Source organism: Netta rufina (assembly GCF_964035555.1).
Source record: "Netta rufina genome assembly, chromosome: 3".
Taxonomy (NCBI): Eukaryota; Metazoa; Chordata; class Aves; order Anseriformes; family Anatidae; genus Netta; species Netta rufina.
In genome coordinates, this window is record NC_140125.1 from 50,921,196 (window position 1) to 50,936,109 (window position 14,914).

Sequence of the window (14,914 nt, forward strand, 5' to 3'; positions counted from 1 at the left end):
AAAGAAACTTTAAGTCCAACCATTACCTAACATAACCACCATGTCCCTAAGCGTCATATCCACGTGTCTCTTAAATACCTCCAGGGATGGTGACTCTATTGTTTCTCTGGGCAGCCTGTTCCAATGCCTAATCACCCTTGCTGAGAAGAAATTCTACCTGATACCCAGTCTAAACCTCCCCTGGTACAAACTGAAGATGTTTACTGAGTCTTATCACTTGTCACCTGAGAAAAGAGACCAACACCCAGGTTGCTGCAACCTCCCTTCAGGTAGCTGAAGAGAGCAATGAGGTTCCCACCCCAGCCTCCTTTTCTCCAGGTCTTATGAGTAAATATAAAATGCATTTTTTTTGCTGTGGATACCTAGCAAGATTTCTTTGTGTCCCCCTTACCTTGTGTTAGGGGAAGCTCTTGCACCAAAAGCACTGCCAAAACTCAATGTAAGGGGGTGGGCTGGTTCTGATCCTTGTTCATGAATCCTGTGGTGGATAACCTGTGTTGCCACACCAAGGTTAGAGCAGCACAGCACAATTTAGACCTGTCCACAGATTACCTGAAGTCTCTAGCTCTGTATTTCTTTTGCTTTCCTTGCTATTGCTCTGCCTTGCTTTCTCTTCCCTCTTCCTCTTTTCCTTATGCCAATCCCTGTTAAATGAATCAGCTCCTATCCTGCTGCCAGTTTAATGCATTTGGGAACCAATGGGGCCTTTTCTTAAGTCTGTTAATTATGTTCTTTTGTCTGCCTCAGAAGCCCTTGTCTCTTTTGTAGAAACTCTGTGCCTGCAGCTTTGCTGGCAAAGCCCTCTCAGGCTATGAAAGAGGTTTCTGCCAGCTTTTTTTTTTTTTTTTTTTTTTCCTGTCACAGCAAACGTAAGCTAAGCTGAGAAAAACTACCTTCTGTTAACTGATACAAGTGCTTGGTGAGGGGGATGTGGATGTTTTACACCCTGAGCTGGCACAGTTCTTCTGGTACACTGTGTGTCCCTGACTGTCCTTTATACTATCTTACCAGTGTAAGCTGGACCCTGTTTTGTCTTGGAGAAAGGGCCCATTATCTGCCCTGTGTTTGTACAGCGCTTAGCTCAGTGTAGGCTGGCCCTTAAGCACTTACCGACACAAGTGTGACTAGCAATTTGCCCTTGCTTGAGGGCTTAATATGGTTTGTCACTGTCAGTCTTCAAATGCATGAACTTAGATTTCTTCATTTATTATGCTTGGTGATGGAGTGCCACTCCTCGTGGCATACTGGCAGAGGTTGAACCGCCTTCTGCTTGAGTTGTCTTAAAGTAAAAAGTGAGTGAAATACTATAAAAAGGAGAAATTTAGCTTGGCTTAGCATACTGTGGACTCTACAGAGAGATGCTTTTTATCTAATTCAGGTGTGTGTGTGTTACATATCTGCACATTCAGACTTTCTCTAGAAGGCCAGATCTCATTCTGGAGGTGAGGATACGGGGCTGTGGGCAAGGACAGGAGGAGAAGCGGCCCACAGAGCTCAGTGGCCTGCCCAGCACGCAGCTGGCAGCAGGGTCCTGTGCTGCACCTCAGCCTGGTGTGGATGGTGCTCCCTCCATGGGAGCCCCCATGGGCTGTGGTGGTTTCACACTGCAGGCATCTCAGCCCCACTGCATCATGCTCTCAGTCCCCCTCTTCACAGGAACAGGCAGAAAATATGACTTGGGAAAAACAGGGTTGAGATACGGACCACAATGAGTGTCATGGGCATAACACATTCAGCGTAGGGATATTAATATAACTTATTGCCAACTTCTAACAGACCAGAGCAGGGAGAACTAAAAGTGAACTAGAACCACCTTCCTACTACCATCCACCACCCTCTCCTACCTTCTTGCCTCACCTCAAGCAGTGCAGGAGAACAGGAGCTGTGGTCAGTCCCTAATGCTTCGTCTCTGCTGCTCCCTCACAGTCCCTCCCTGTCCCTGCTCCCCGTGGGGTCCCTCCCACAGGATGCTGTCCTTCCCCAACTGAGCCTGCGGGGGCTGCCCACAGGCAGCAGCTCTCCAAGCACTGCTCCCACACGGCTCCGTACCATGGGGTCCATCCATCCCCCAGGAGCAAACTGCCCCAGCACGGGTCCCCTACGGGTGGGTGGCAGCTGCCCCCAGACCCCTGCTCCTGTGTAGGCTGTGATGCAGGGGAGGTGGTGATGGGTGACGGGGTCAGTGCTACAGCTCCCACCTAGCCAACTGCAGTCACCTGTACTTGCAGAAGGGTTACCTATGGGCTGAATTCCTTCCCACTGAGAACATTTTGCTAGGCTTAATCCATTAAATAAGTAGGCTTTTAATGTTGCCATGTCTGTTTGTTCTGAGGCTAGCGGATACTTTTATAATCCAGGAAGGAGTAGTTTAGATTGCAGAAATAATTTAATACCCTTCAGCTGCCTCTTTAAATTGACCAAAAGAAGTGGTGCTCTGATGGCCAGTGATGAAAAAATCATTCTCGTTAGAAAGTGAATCTGGATTATTTCCACTATTGCAGCAGGGGTGCAGTGCATAGGGCTGGAACATACCACTACCTGCTAAGCGAATGGCTAAGGGCAGCAAGTTATTCATTTTACTTTCATGGGTGTGAAGGGAGAAGATGTGAAAGGAAGAAAGAAGGGTGTATACTCTCAGCATCCTTATTACACAGTAGTAAATGAGGCATCTTTCTACTTTTTCAGCAGATCCTTTTTTTTTTTTTCTTTTTTTTTTTTTCCCCCTTCTGGACCTAAAGCAACAAACTTATTGAGGATATATAACATTCTCAGTTCTGGTGTTTTCTATCTGTGTGTGTTATACATGAATGTGTTGCTTTATTTGTGTTTAACAGTCTGTTGTATGAAAAAATGCCTGATTTAAGAGTCATGTGCAGAGCCTGGCTTCATTGCTGTGAGTATGCAGGTAGGGTATTTAAACACTTTCTGTAATTTAGAGAATTAAAAATAACAGGCTATAAGCTTAAGTGTAATAGCAGTTGGACTGTCTGTTGCCAAGGGGAAGAAGTCTATAGGTGCTTGCAGTGGAAGCTGTCCGAATTCCTCACTGCCTCGTGACTGTGCAGTGCAGTCACACAGCCCGGTCATGCTAGGCTGTGAGCAGCCACTTTATAGCTAGCAGGCATTTGCTTTCACAACCAGCGTCTGAATGGTACTGCATCCAGTCAGACCTCTGCTAGCTCCTGCCTGCTCTCCTGGACACGTGAACAATTTCTCTATGCCCTTACCAACTGACTTTTAGAAATTTTTGTGTGGTGATGCAAACCAAATTTCAACGAAATGTTGCTCTCATCCTGCTCCTGTGGATCACCTCCTCCCATTACACAACCATAAACTGTATGAGAGGTTTCCCTGGATATGCTCTAGTGTATGCCAGTCCTTGTGCTCCAGCGTGCTTTAAAGGTTTGGTTAAGTTGCTATGCAGAAGCAAAGCATCTGAAGCATCTGAGAAGTGCATGCATTAGGGTAAAAGCCTCGTCCCTTCCTGTGCTAGGAAGGCTATGGCTGAGCTCAGGCAGTGGCCATAGGTGACGGCAGAACGCTATCACTGGCATGTAGTGAATGCTCCTACTTGGTGTCAGTCTGCCATACGTGTAAGTGTGTATATACACATTTTTAGGCAAGACTAAAGTAACTGGAGAATAAACTTGTCAGGAAAATTCATTGCAAAACTAATTTAGCTTCAAAAATGGGCTAGTATCTGTGTACGTTATCTAAGGGACCTTAGTTATGTGGCCATTCTTTCTACTGTTAGTTTAGGTGGTTTACACTATGGGTGATTGAGGTGCGTTTCCGTACACGAGATCAATAGGTGGTTCTGCAACTATTCAGCTCTGCTTTCATGGGCATAGTTTCAGTAGTATCAAACCCAACTAAATTGGACCTTTATGAACTTATGGGGAAAACAAGTATTTCCACAGAAAATGGGGTTCAGAGGGGAGTTGAGCTTTGAGCTCCTTTGCTTTTTTTTTTTTTTTTTTTTTTTTTGTAATTTATTAGTCAGCATTTGGAAATCAGTAATGGATGTCAGGGCAGGAGGAGATGAATGAAGGTACAGATCAATGTCATCTAATCTGTGTCTTGTCAGGTGGACTTTTGACAGCCTTCTTTCTGAAGAGCAATGTTGTAAAAACAAGGGGATAGGAAAAAAAGGAAATATTAGAATTTTAGGTACTTCTAAGAAAATATTATTCTTCTCAAATTGGCCTTTCAAAGGGACAATGAAAGCAGCAGCTTAATTGATCTCCTGGCAATCAGTAGATGAATATTAAAAAGTAATTGCACTTAGCTGCTGACTGCCTGTGTCTTCTTTTTTATCCCCCCTTCTGTCACTTCTAGTCTAAAATCAGAGAATTTGTCCCAACAGATTTTTTCTGAAAAGCCCTGTTTTCCTCCACCCTTGGGTTTAGTTAGACCAAAACATTCTTTCGCAAATGATTCATCAAACTTGCTGGGTTTTGTCCTCTGCCATCCTTGCATGTTAAAGCATCTATCCAATGTGGGCTAGGATATGCTTACTCAGTTTCTTAGTAAGAGGCTGCTGAAACACAAAAACAGAGGTGGGGAGAAGAAAAAAAATGGAGAAAGAAGGGATACCTTCCCGATCACTGTCACAGTCTGTTGGGTTTTACTTTGTTCAGTAATTTATAACAAAATAAAAAATAACATTGAATTGTAAGATAAAAAAGGAAAAGTGCCATTTTCAGGGCTGTTTTGCTTACACATTGTTTTTATTACCACTTCTGTTTGTTTGCTCTGCAGAGTGGGACACCCCCAGTCAAGGACATGTTCACAGATCTGAAGGATGGAAGGAAACTTTTGGACCTTTTGGAAGGTCTGACAGGGAAACCTCTGGTAAGAGAAATGTTATATGAGTTGCACTGCTATCAAAACAAAAGCTGCCATTGGATTTTTGATTTTAAAAATGCTTGTGGTGTGTAATCTGACATGCTGTCTACAGTTCTAGTGGAATTCCAGGGAGGTTGACTCACGGAGGATGGGGTCAGGCTGGAGCTAATTGTGTAATTGTTTCTTTTGAGGGTTAAGATGCTGTTTAGCAAAGCTTGTAAAGCCAGTGGTGTTACTCACATAGTATATCTTTTTTTAAAATAGAGATATTATAAAGGTCTGTTTCTGGATGGTCCAGAAGAGCCGCTTTTAGCTGCATACCTGCGGACTTTTTCTAATATGCTCATGAAAAAAAATCCTAAAAAGAAAATCAAAACAAACAAAAAACCAACATGCAGTAGGCAAAACAAATCTGCATCTCCATTGGAAAAATCCTTTGTGGTCCTACAGATAGCAAAGGGCTGAAAAACTACTCAAGGCTTGTTTAGATTTCAGAAAATGCTTGCAGGGCTGTAACCTCTTTCCCTGCTAACATCAGTGCCTTTTCAGTCAGATAGAATGTGAAACATGGTGAAACCTGTGCCATCACTTGGAACTAAATTCTTGATTTCACTTTTTATAAAAAAAACCTCTCAAGTTGATTTATTGCCTTTAACAGGAAATCCTTAGTCATTTAAATTTTTGTAAGCTTGTCTTATTTTTCTGAACAGATGCGTTTCACTAGTTCTAACGATTTAGGGGTCTGATTTGAAGTCTATTGACTCAAACCAAGTTTTTTGGTTTCTGATTTTGTTGATTACTGTGTTCCAAGGTCAGCTCCATGCTCTTTCAGTTTGATCATGTTCTGCTCTAGGAATTAAATTGTGGGGATTAAAGGCAAACGGAGTGGCAGGTATTGTCAGGAGTTGCAGTATTTTTTGTTTTTCTCCTCACAATATTAAAAGGAAGAGAAAGTAAGGAAGTATAACTTCTTCCCAGTGTGCAAAGATTTAGCAGGCTTCCAGTGCCAGAAAAATCAATTGCTGCTTGTTCCCTCTTGGGAGCCAAAAAATTTCAACTACTCTGGCAAACATTCAAAACCCTCAGATTTTCCCCAGGAACTCCCACTTTGCTGTTGTATTGCCAGTACGTAATTCTGCAGATGTTGGGAATAAAAACTCTGGACTTGCTTAAGGTAAACTGAAGCATACTTTGAATCCAAGACTTGTCCTATACCTCAGATTGAGGAATATTGTTCTGACCAGTTTTCATTTTGATATTTATTTTGAAATTGTTGGGGGTAATCTTGTCTGGTTTTGTTCTTACTAAAAAAAAAACAAACAAGCAAACAAAAATAAGACAAATTTCCTATTGTTTACTCCCTTATTTACTTATTTTGCTTTGATGAGTCAAGTTTGTTCTGATATAAACAGATTGTACATTTTTATTTCCAGCCTAAAGAACGAGGTTCTACAAGAGTACATGCCTTAAATAATGTCAACCGAGTGCTGCAAGTCTTGCATCAAAACAACGTGAGCATTTTTTTCCACAACTGCTTTTGATATACTCTTTAATTTATTCTTGTTTGTAAATGAGTTCAAAATGCAGAGGATAAAGATTTTGGCACCTAGAATCAGAATTCAGCAGGAATAGATAAACTGTTCTGAGTTTTCTTTATCCAGTGTAGTATTTCAATGTCTGGCAGCTTTGTGAAATCTTAAAAAAAACTTAATACTAAGATAACTAAACTCTGTTTTGCTAAGATGTGTTCAGTTCCATAAACAAAGCTGACTTGAAACCCTGCTATGCATAGCTCATGAAGATGGCAGGATAAATAGCTAGTTTCCAATGAAGATGCATAACTTGTACGCAAATCTGTAACGGTATGAGAGGTTTTGTATCTCTGTGTTTCCTTGTCCTGCTCTCAAAATCCTTGAGGATGTTTCCAGTGACATCAGTTATCCCTGTGCCAAATTGTTCTTGAGTGTTCCTAACTTTGTCCTGTGCTAACTGGTCAGGAAAAACAAGCAAACAAAAGGAACCAACCACCGTTCTTTAAGAAAAATGAGAATAGTAGCTGCTTATTTTATTTTTTGTTCTTTCTGCCTGGAAACTAGTAGTGCTGTAGCAAAAGGATTTTATTTTTCCCCTGGATAACAAATCCTGATAAGCATAGTTCTCTATAATTAGAATTTCTATTTGCAAATGTCAAGGCACTGAAATAGTTTAATAACAACATTCTGGCAACAAAATACATCTAATGTAAAAAGGCACTGACATATTTATGTAAACTGCTGATTGAAGAGTGATACAAACATGCTGTATAATGCTGCACTTTCCCCTCCACGTTGGTGGACTAGTGTCATATTTCTAGGAAGCAGCCAAAGTTTAGTGGTGGGTTGTTTTTCTTCTGTGAGGTACTGTAAATATTGATCTTTTTTTTTTTGTTTTGTTTTGTTTTCTTTTTTTTTTTTTTTTCTGAGGATAAGTAATGTGTCTTTCCATCTTGAAATTGATTTATTTTATGAAGATAATAAATTAAACGATATTGAGTTACAATGATTAATTAATTCTTCCTTAAGCTGGCAGGATCAGGATTTCTAGAAATAAACAGATGGTCTTAGTTAACTGAAGGTTATTAAGGTCAGGTATATGACTTATGCCTACTGCCTAACTTCATTAGAAAGTGTGTGTGTGTGTGAGAAGACACACAACACACAATCTACAGTCAGCTTCCTTTTATTGTCTTTGTAGTCCGCTTACCACCTAATGGGTTGTTAGGTGGCTGCTGAAAACAGCGGCTTAATTCAGAATCATTAAAATACCAAAGTGGGCATGTGGAGTCCTTCATGTATGGTGTAGGTTGCAAGGGAAATACAGTACTTAACAATAATAATGCTTGTGATTAATAATTTTTTTTTGTTACCCATTCTCAGGAATGTTTCACTTCTATTGCAGGTGAAAAATATCTCTTGTAATGTAATTGCTTTATTTTTGTGCCCCTAACCTTTTGTCTTGCTTTCTGCTCCTTGTGTTCTACAGTGGTTTACAGTCAGTTGTTTAATGGTGTGCACTGGTGACTTTTTTGACCTGTTTTGGCCTGTTTAATTTACAGTTGCCTTTAGAAAGTACATGCCCAGCATTTGCAAAGAGGATTACATTAGGATTCTATTACAGCTGCTGTGAAAATTAGGAAGGGACAACCCACAAATCCAAACTTCCATACTACTTTGAAGTATAATTTGTGGTTCCATGTTAATCTCAGCAACAGAGTTTTGATTTGATTTTTTGCTAATTGAGACAGCTATGGGGAACTGGAAATTGCCTAGATGGTATCTGAAAGCAATGAGGTTACAAGCACATTTTGCAAAATTCAAGCTATTCATGATTATGTGATAAGAGGAAAAATACAGAATGCCATTATGTTCTTACATACCAGGGATGCCCTCTAAAACAAAATGAAACTTTGTGTTTGTTCTTGTCTACTCTAGGCTAAATCCCCTGACAGCCAGAGGACGGGCTCAGTTACTGTCTTCCGATTGTCCCTGTTGTTGAATTGCTAGCCAGCTCCTTGGTGCAGGCTTTGTCAATATGAACAGTGATGGTCCCAGATACAGTGCTTAGGGTTAGTGCAAGCTAGGATCCATTTCTGGTAGGCACTGTGGGTAACACTGCTTTGTTCTGGAGCAGGAGTGAGCAAGGGAGAGGAAACCTTCACCACAGAGCAATGTGTTGAGCACATGGTGTTGCTCGCCCCTGGGGCTGGAGGTCGGCTCCTGGCTTGGGATATTTGCAAAAATGAGCCCCACTTTCTGTACTGTATGGGAATGTGTTGCAGTATGTGAACATACACCCCAGGAGGTATATCTCTCATCAGCCACAGGCAGCTGTTCCTAGCCCCATTTCTGTAGGCCATGGTGGTGACTTAATGCAGTGTGCTGCTGTTGGCTTCCTCCAGAAGCTGGTTCAGAGTTGGTGCCTCTTTCTCTGAAACGTGTGAATGGAGAGTAGGTGACCGGATTCAGACTCTGAAGTAGAAGTGAGCGAGTGTCTGGTGGTGTGCTCTGGGCTTCTCTTCTCCTGAGTGCTGCATACGTGATGCTGGAGTGGGTAGCCTCTTGTGCCCTCCCACGCACTGATGTAATCATCTCCCTGCCTCTCTTTCCCTGTTTTTATGTTTATAACATTCTCAATTATAATGCCACTGAGTTTAAATGTGCTCCTATGCATATAGGAAACTGGAACATTTTATTTTTCCCTTGAATTTTTGGTTTCCTTATATAAACTTGTCCCATTTGGATGCTGGTTCATGCAAAGGACAAACCTATTTTTAATTAAGGAGTTAAAGTGTTTTTTTTAGGAGCAGGACTGCTTCCTAACTTTTTTTTTTTAAAGCTTCATGTTTTAAAGCTTCATGTTTTAAAGCTTCATGTTTGCCCATCTATTGCTCAGTTTTATCTGCTGGTATATATGGTATATTAGAGGAGAGGATAAAAACTCTTCCAAATGAATATTTTCATTGGTGCCGTCTTTTGGTGTCCTGTTTAAGCAGTTGTTGTGAGAAGCTGAGATAGAACCAGAGGTGACAGAGTATTGTCTCTTTCTTCCTGCTGGTTATTTCAGAACAGTTGATAACACATGGCTGGACAGACAGGGACGTGGGATGGGGTTGCAACTTGGAGCTTTGGTAACACTGTTTGATGCAGAGTTGGTCTGACCTCTCCAGGTGGAGCTGGTGAATATCGGAGGAACCGACATCGTTGATGGAAATCACAAGCTGACACTGGGGTTGCTGTGGAGCATTATCTTGCACTGGCAGGTGAGGAGGCTGCTGTGAGATCTCTTCCTTTCCAGGAATCATGCGCATCTATCTTCTGGGATTCTCAAACTTTTCTGGGGTTTTGGCAGCAGAAAATAACTGCTTCTATTCTGGGCTGGTAAATAAAGGCAGGCCAGTGTTTGGTTTCTGACCTCTGTCTGTTGGCTGCCTCCCACAGTACACGTTCTCATATGTGCTAAGTTCTCAGTAACTCAGATCAGTTCCTAAGGTTGTTGAAGAGGCTTTTCAGGCTAAAGCATTGTGTTTATGGTCCTTCCTCAATACTTACATGCTTCTGTTTGCAGATGTTTTCCCACTATCTTGGTAGCTGTGTTGGGTTTACATCTTTATTCACTGCTCTGTAGGTTTGTTTCTCAGCCGCATAGATTGAATTACTCCTGGCTTATCCACATACCTGAGAGGATCATGGAATTTGCTTGGAGGAACTTCAGCAGATGCTTGTACATAGCACATCAAACAGCAAATTTCCTGTGTTGGCTGAGCAGTTATCCTGTTCTTGCCAAAAACTTCTGCAAAGTTGTATTTTTGGGGTTTGCTTACTACTGGAACCCTAGCACAAGGCAGTGGGAAATATTATAGTCCATGCTGAGTGACAGCAGCACTGAGGGCTGTAAGGTAGGGGTAACTCGTCATTTATTACGTATGCATTACTGGTTCTCGTAGTCAGCAGAGTGTAAAGATGGCCTGAAGGTTCCTATTCCTACATTTCATGTAAGGAGTTAGAGCTTAACGCCTACCTTTTCACAGAAAAGACCCTTGCCTGATTTGTGAAGTAGCTTGGTTCAAAGGTTTTTTAAGCAGGAGAAGATGCGAACGTGTCTGTATGGAGTAGTTGCTGCTGTCTTGCAGGTGAAGGATGTGATGAAGAACATCATGTCAGATCTGCAGCAAACTAATAGCGAGAAGATCCTGCTGAGCTGGGTTCGGCAGTCCACGAGACCTTACAGTCAAGTCAATGTCCTGAACTTCACGACGAGCTGGGCAGATGGGCTTGCTTTTAATGCCGTCATCCACAGACACAGGTAGGTGACACAGCTCCTCTCAGACCTAGTGAAGTGAGCAGCTTTTTTCCCCTCATGTCTTCATGCTTGAGTGTCTGACAGCCTCTAGCCTGTTTCAGTAGTTTGCTGTAGTGATAACAATAACAACTCAGAGTTATTGCCAGAGCCTTGCAAAGGATGGAGCCAAGGCAGTGGTGTAACTGTTCTCACATGCACACTTGCTGGGTGGATTTACAGCCCACTTAAATACCTACTATATAGAGAGTATGCTGAATGGGTGCCTGTAGGGGAGGGTTGATTACTTCCCTTCCCCTATACTTCCTTTCCGCTGCAAAGGGAAAAACACCTCAGTTTGCCATAATGCTTCAGTTGGAAGATACAGAAGCTTCAAAATGAAGGAATGAGAAAGACAGGCTCAGTAGCTTTTCTTAGATTTTGTATATGCTCGAAAGACTGTGTGTTCAGTTCTTTCAGGAGAGCACCTTTTTGCATTCACTGAGTAGAAGAGCCAAAGGATAATGGACTGCTTCAGGTGTCTGTAGTATGTTTATTAGTTTGTTCACTATACTTTATAGAGAATGTTATTTAAAGCATCTTTCTGCAGATCTCTTATGTTCTTTTTGATTTTGGAGAACTTCTTGATAGTCTAAAGAAAAGTTTGTTACAGACTTACAAAACTTGCACATCTGTGTGTGTGAGAGATCTGCTGGGCAATCGATTCTAGTCTGGTGTATGAAGTCAGCTCATTCTTTTTGCAAGGGTTGGCTGTTCTTTATCATAAATAACCGTTCCAGTGTGGTAATGCTATGATGATATTTCCTCCTGGCCACCAGGTATCTGTCATGGCAAATACTTTACAAACACTTGAATATTTATACTCAGCAGATATTAAGTGATCACAAAAGCATTTGTTTACTTCTCTGCTTTTCTCTGCTCTCTGGCCTGTGCTGGCTGAACTAACAGGCTCTATCGCAGGCTTGCTGGCTTCAGCTAGGGTCTGGTCTCACATACCTGTGTGCCTGGAGCTGGCTGGATTTCAGCCTGCATGGATGCGTCATGGGGAGCACCTGCACCACACTGAGGGCTCCTGAACAATCAGAAGGACTGTCCTGCAAAGGCAGAGAAATACCAGCAAAAGTCTGAGTTTACACTGTCAGAAGTATTAACAAGATGTGAGCTGTACTGGTGGTTTTCTTATCAGCGTAATTGTAGTGGCATAGCTCTGCCAGTGAATGGGAAGCTTTGTGATGGAGATAGCACCAGCTTTAGATGCAGGTGAGACCTGCTTTCCCCAGGGTACCAAGAAGGGCAGAGGCAGCAAAATCAGTTTCAGGCTGTTGTCCTTCTGCCCCGTGACTATCTGCTTGGACTTTGTGGGATCTCAAGTCTGTGAGCTCTGCCCTTCCCAGAGCACTGCTATGTGGCAAAAGCCCCTGCTGAAACCTTTGAGTAACTGTGCTTTTCTCTGGCTTCATGAAATTTCTATTACCTGACTCTGCTGATCTCTCTGAGCCTGTTACTCCCCCATCCTGGGAGCCTAGCAGCTGCCAGTGCTTCAAAACTCAGCTTTGCAGTCCCCAGACACCAGTCCTTTAGCCAATGAAACACCATTTTCCCCACATCTGAGAAATCTTGAGCTGGCTTTAAATTTAGGCTGGATTTGAAAGAAAAGCAATAAAAGGCTCGCAAGGAACAAGGGGATTGAGGCAGGATGCAGAACTGGTAGAACAGCAAGGCTATGTAGCTTACCTGGACTGGTACTGCTCCCCTGCCTAAAGGGTATTGCCAGTATTGTGGTATTTGCTTAGCTTTGTCCTATGGCACTTAATATAGGGGCATTTTTGTGGATCCCATTAAAAGGTTTATTTAGTAGCTCACTTTTGTCTGTATGTGTCTATGAACTATTGCTAACTGCGTTACCTCTTGGCTATAACTTTGTAAGGCTGGCAGTACTTACAATTATATGAGGGAGTAGAACATGTAACATTTTATTGTGTTGGTCTCTTTCATTTCCTAATATTAGCCTAGTTCTTCTTCAAATTGAATTCTGTTCTTTGGTACAGTTTCCTTGCTCGTAGGCCAATACCTAGTTCATTAAAATGTGTGTTACTGTGGCAGCGGGCAAGTAAGTGCACACACTTACTGCAATGTGTTTTCCAAATTAAGTCTCTTCTAAAACCTTATGTGAATCTACGTGGTTATCCTTGTTGCTTTTCCTGCATCGAGGTACAGTATTCCATAAGCTCGTATCAGTATCTTTGTATATTTTCCCCCGTCCCAGCCCTTCTTCTGGCTTTTTGCTTCTCAGACCCTGCTGGTTTATGGCCTTCCTGTTTCACAAAGTGTAATGATTCAACAGATGTTGAAAGGATACTCTCAGGTCAATTTACAACTGAATTAAGCTTTAAAGAATTAAAGGCAAGCCCATCTCTTCCTCCCCACATTCTATGAAACACAGGATCAATAAGTGTTTTAATGAGAAGCCACTACTAGAGGGGAATGGAAAGTATTTTAATGGTTTGTAGTTTTACAGCTGTGCTGCTGCAGCACTTGGCTGTTCATGCCCTGTAGGTATAGATACCACGAGGAGAGGCCCTCTGTGCTGATCCTTCTTCCTACCCCAAGAGCTAAGGGCTCTTTCCCCCCTAGACCTGCCGGTAGGTTTTTGCATGCACAGCTGCACTGAAGATTTGGTTTGTTAAATGCTAATGCAAGATGAAGGGTACTGGCACTGTCAATCAATGGGCTCCTTGGTCTGATTCACATCATGACTCTCATGAGTTCTTGTGAATTTTTTCTTCTTTTTTTAAACCAGAGGAAGGGCCACGTGGTGGGATGAGTGAGCAAGGGGTGTGGAGACTGCTGCTGCTCCTGGTCTGGGGTGGTCACCAAGACACCTCACAAGTTTGGAATGGGGCTTTCTAGGAAGAGAGTGGCTGTTCATTACCCAGCAGAGCCAGACGCAAAAATCATGTAATAATAATGCTGTAAAAGAGCCAATTGAAGAAAAGTGGTTCTGGAACAAATTTTCTGATATTTTTTCTGGTTTACTGATTTTCTTGTTAGTAGCATTTAATCTCCAGTTGCAGTCAAATAGTATATGTAGAAGGGAAGGTGGATGGCACTGCAGATGTGGTCAATTAATTGATTTGTGGTTGTCCCATTCTCATTAAGAATATTTTTGTCTATCTTCTGTATTTGGTTATATGTGCTTATGTTTGTATTTTATATGTACCTGTGTATTTATATAACTTATGTAGCTCCCTCCATATCCATAACTTCAAATTCTGAATGGTATAGAATTTTTTTCTTTAAATTAAATGTAGTATTTTCTGTTTTGTATTTTAATTTTAGACCTGAGCTCTTCAGCTGGGATGAAGTTATAAAGATGTCCCCAGTTGAGAGACTGGAACATGCTTTCAGCATAGCCAAAAACCACCTGGAAATTGAGAAACTGTTGGATCCTGAAGGTGCGATACAGTTATTCTATTTGATTTTAAACTTCTTGAGCTCTTCTGAAAGAAAACGCTTACATAGACATTTATTATGAATACAAATCCCAGCAGTTTTGTGCAGTGATATTTTGTTTCAATCCCTTGGGCTTAAAAATATGTAAATTGTAGGGTAAGGGTATTCCTGTGTGTATGTATGCTTCAGCTTCTTGAATGTTAAAGTTCATATTGAGTTACCTTTCAGAGACAGTGCACAGGAAGGTGAAGTTGGTTCCCTGGTTTTATTTTATTTTAAGTAGCGGTTTCATTACAAGTGTCTGTGCTTTTCAGATCAAGCAGAGCATTTTGTAGAATGGAATAGCTTAAGAGCTCATGATCTTTTGTTCTTTGTTATATATGCTGAGTAACAGTAGCTGCCAGTGCTGTGAGTACTTACCATGTAGGAATGCTTGCCAGGAAACTTTTTATGGCCCCTTCTTAAAACCCTGAGCTGTCACTCTGCTTTGAAGTGAACCTCTGAAGATCCATTCTGTAAGACAAGCTGTCAAACTTTATGGATTCAAGCACCACCACCTTAAAAAAAAAAAAAAAAAAAGTCAGCTGAATGAGTAGAACTCATAACCCCAGTGATATGTGAACCTGAATCTGTGAAATTCTTTTCCATATGAAAAGTAAGCAAGTGAATTTACCGATACTGAGAGTGGGGTTAGAACATACATGGAAGTGTGTGTTTGAGGGGTACTGTTCCTTAATTGCATTTCTGCTTGGAATGCACTCCAGAATGTTTCCAAAAC

The 14,914-nt window shown here is 41.7% G+C and overlaps 1 protein-coding gene across 2 annotated transcripts in view; it reads left to right on the forward strand.

The window, feature by feature from the left end:
- The window catches only part of UTRN (utrophin), a gene marked incomplete at its 5' end in the record, with an annotated part of 369,309 nt that overhangs the window by 65,034 nt on the left and 289,361 nt on the right, over nucleotides 1-14,914 (forward strand). For both annotated transcript variants that reach the window (XM_084284598.1, XM_084284597.1), the window contains 5 exons: nucleotides 4,762-4,854; nucleotides 6,282-6,359; nucleotides 9,554-9,646; nucleotides 10,517-10,689; nucleotides 14,023-14,138. In XM_084284598.1, coding sequence (XP_084140724.1) covers nucleotides 4,762-4,854; nucleotides 6,282-6,359; nucleotides 9,554-9,646; nucleotides 10,517-10,689; nucleotides 14,023-14,138 — 553 coding nt within the window. The remainder of the gene's footprint in view (nucleotides 1-4,761; nucleotides 4,855-6,281; nucleotides 6,360-9,553; nucleotides 9,647-10,516; nucleotides 10,690-14,022; nucleotides 14,139-14,914) is intronic.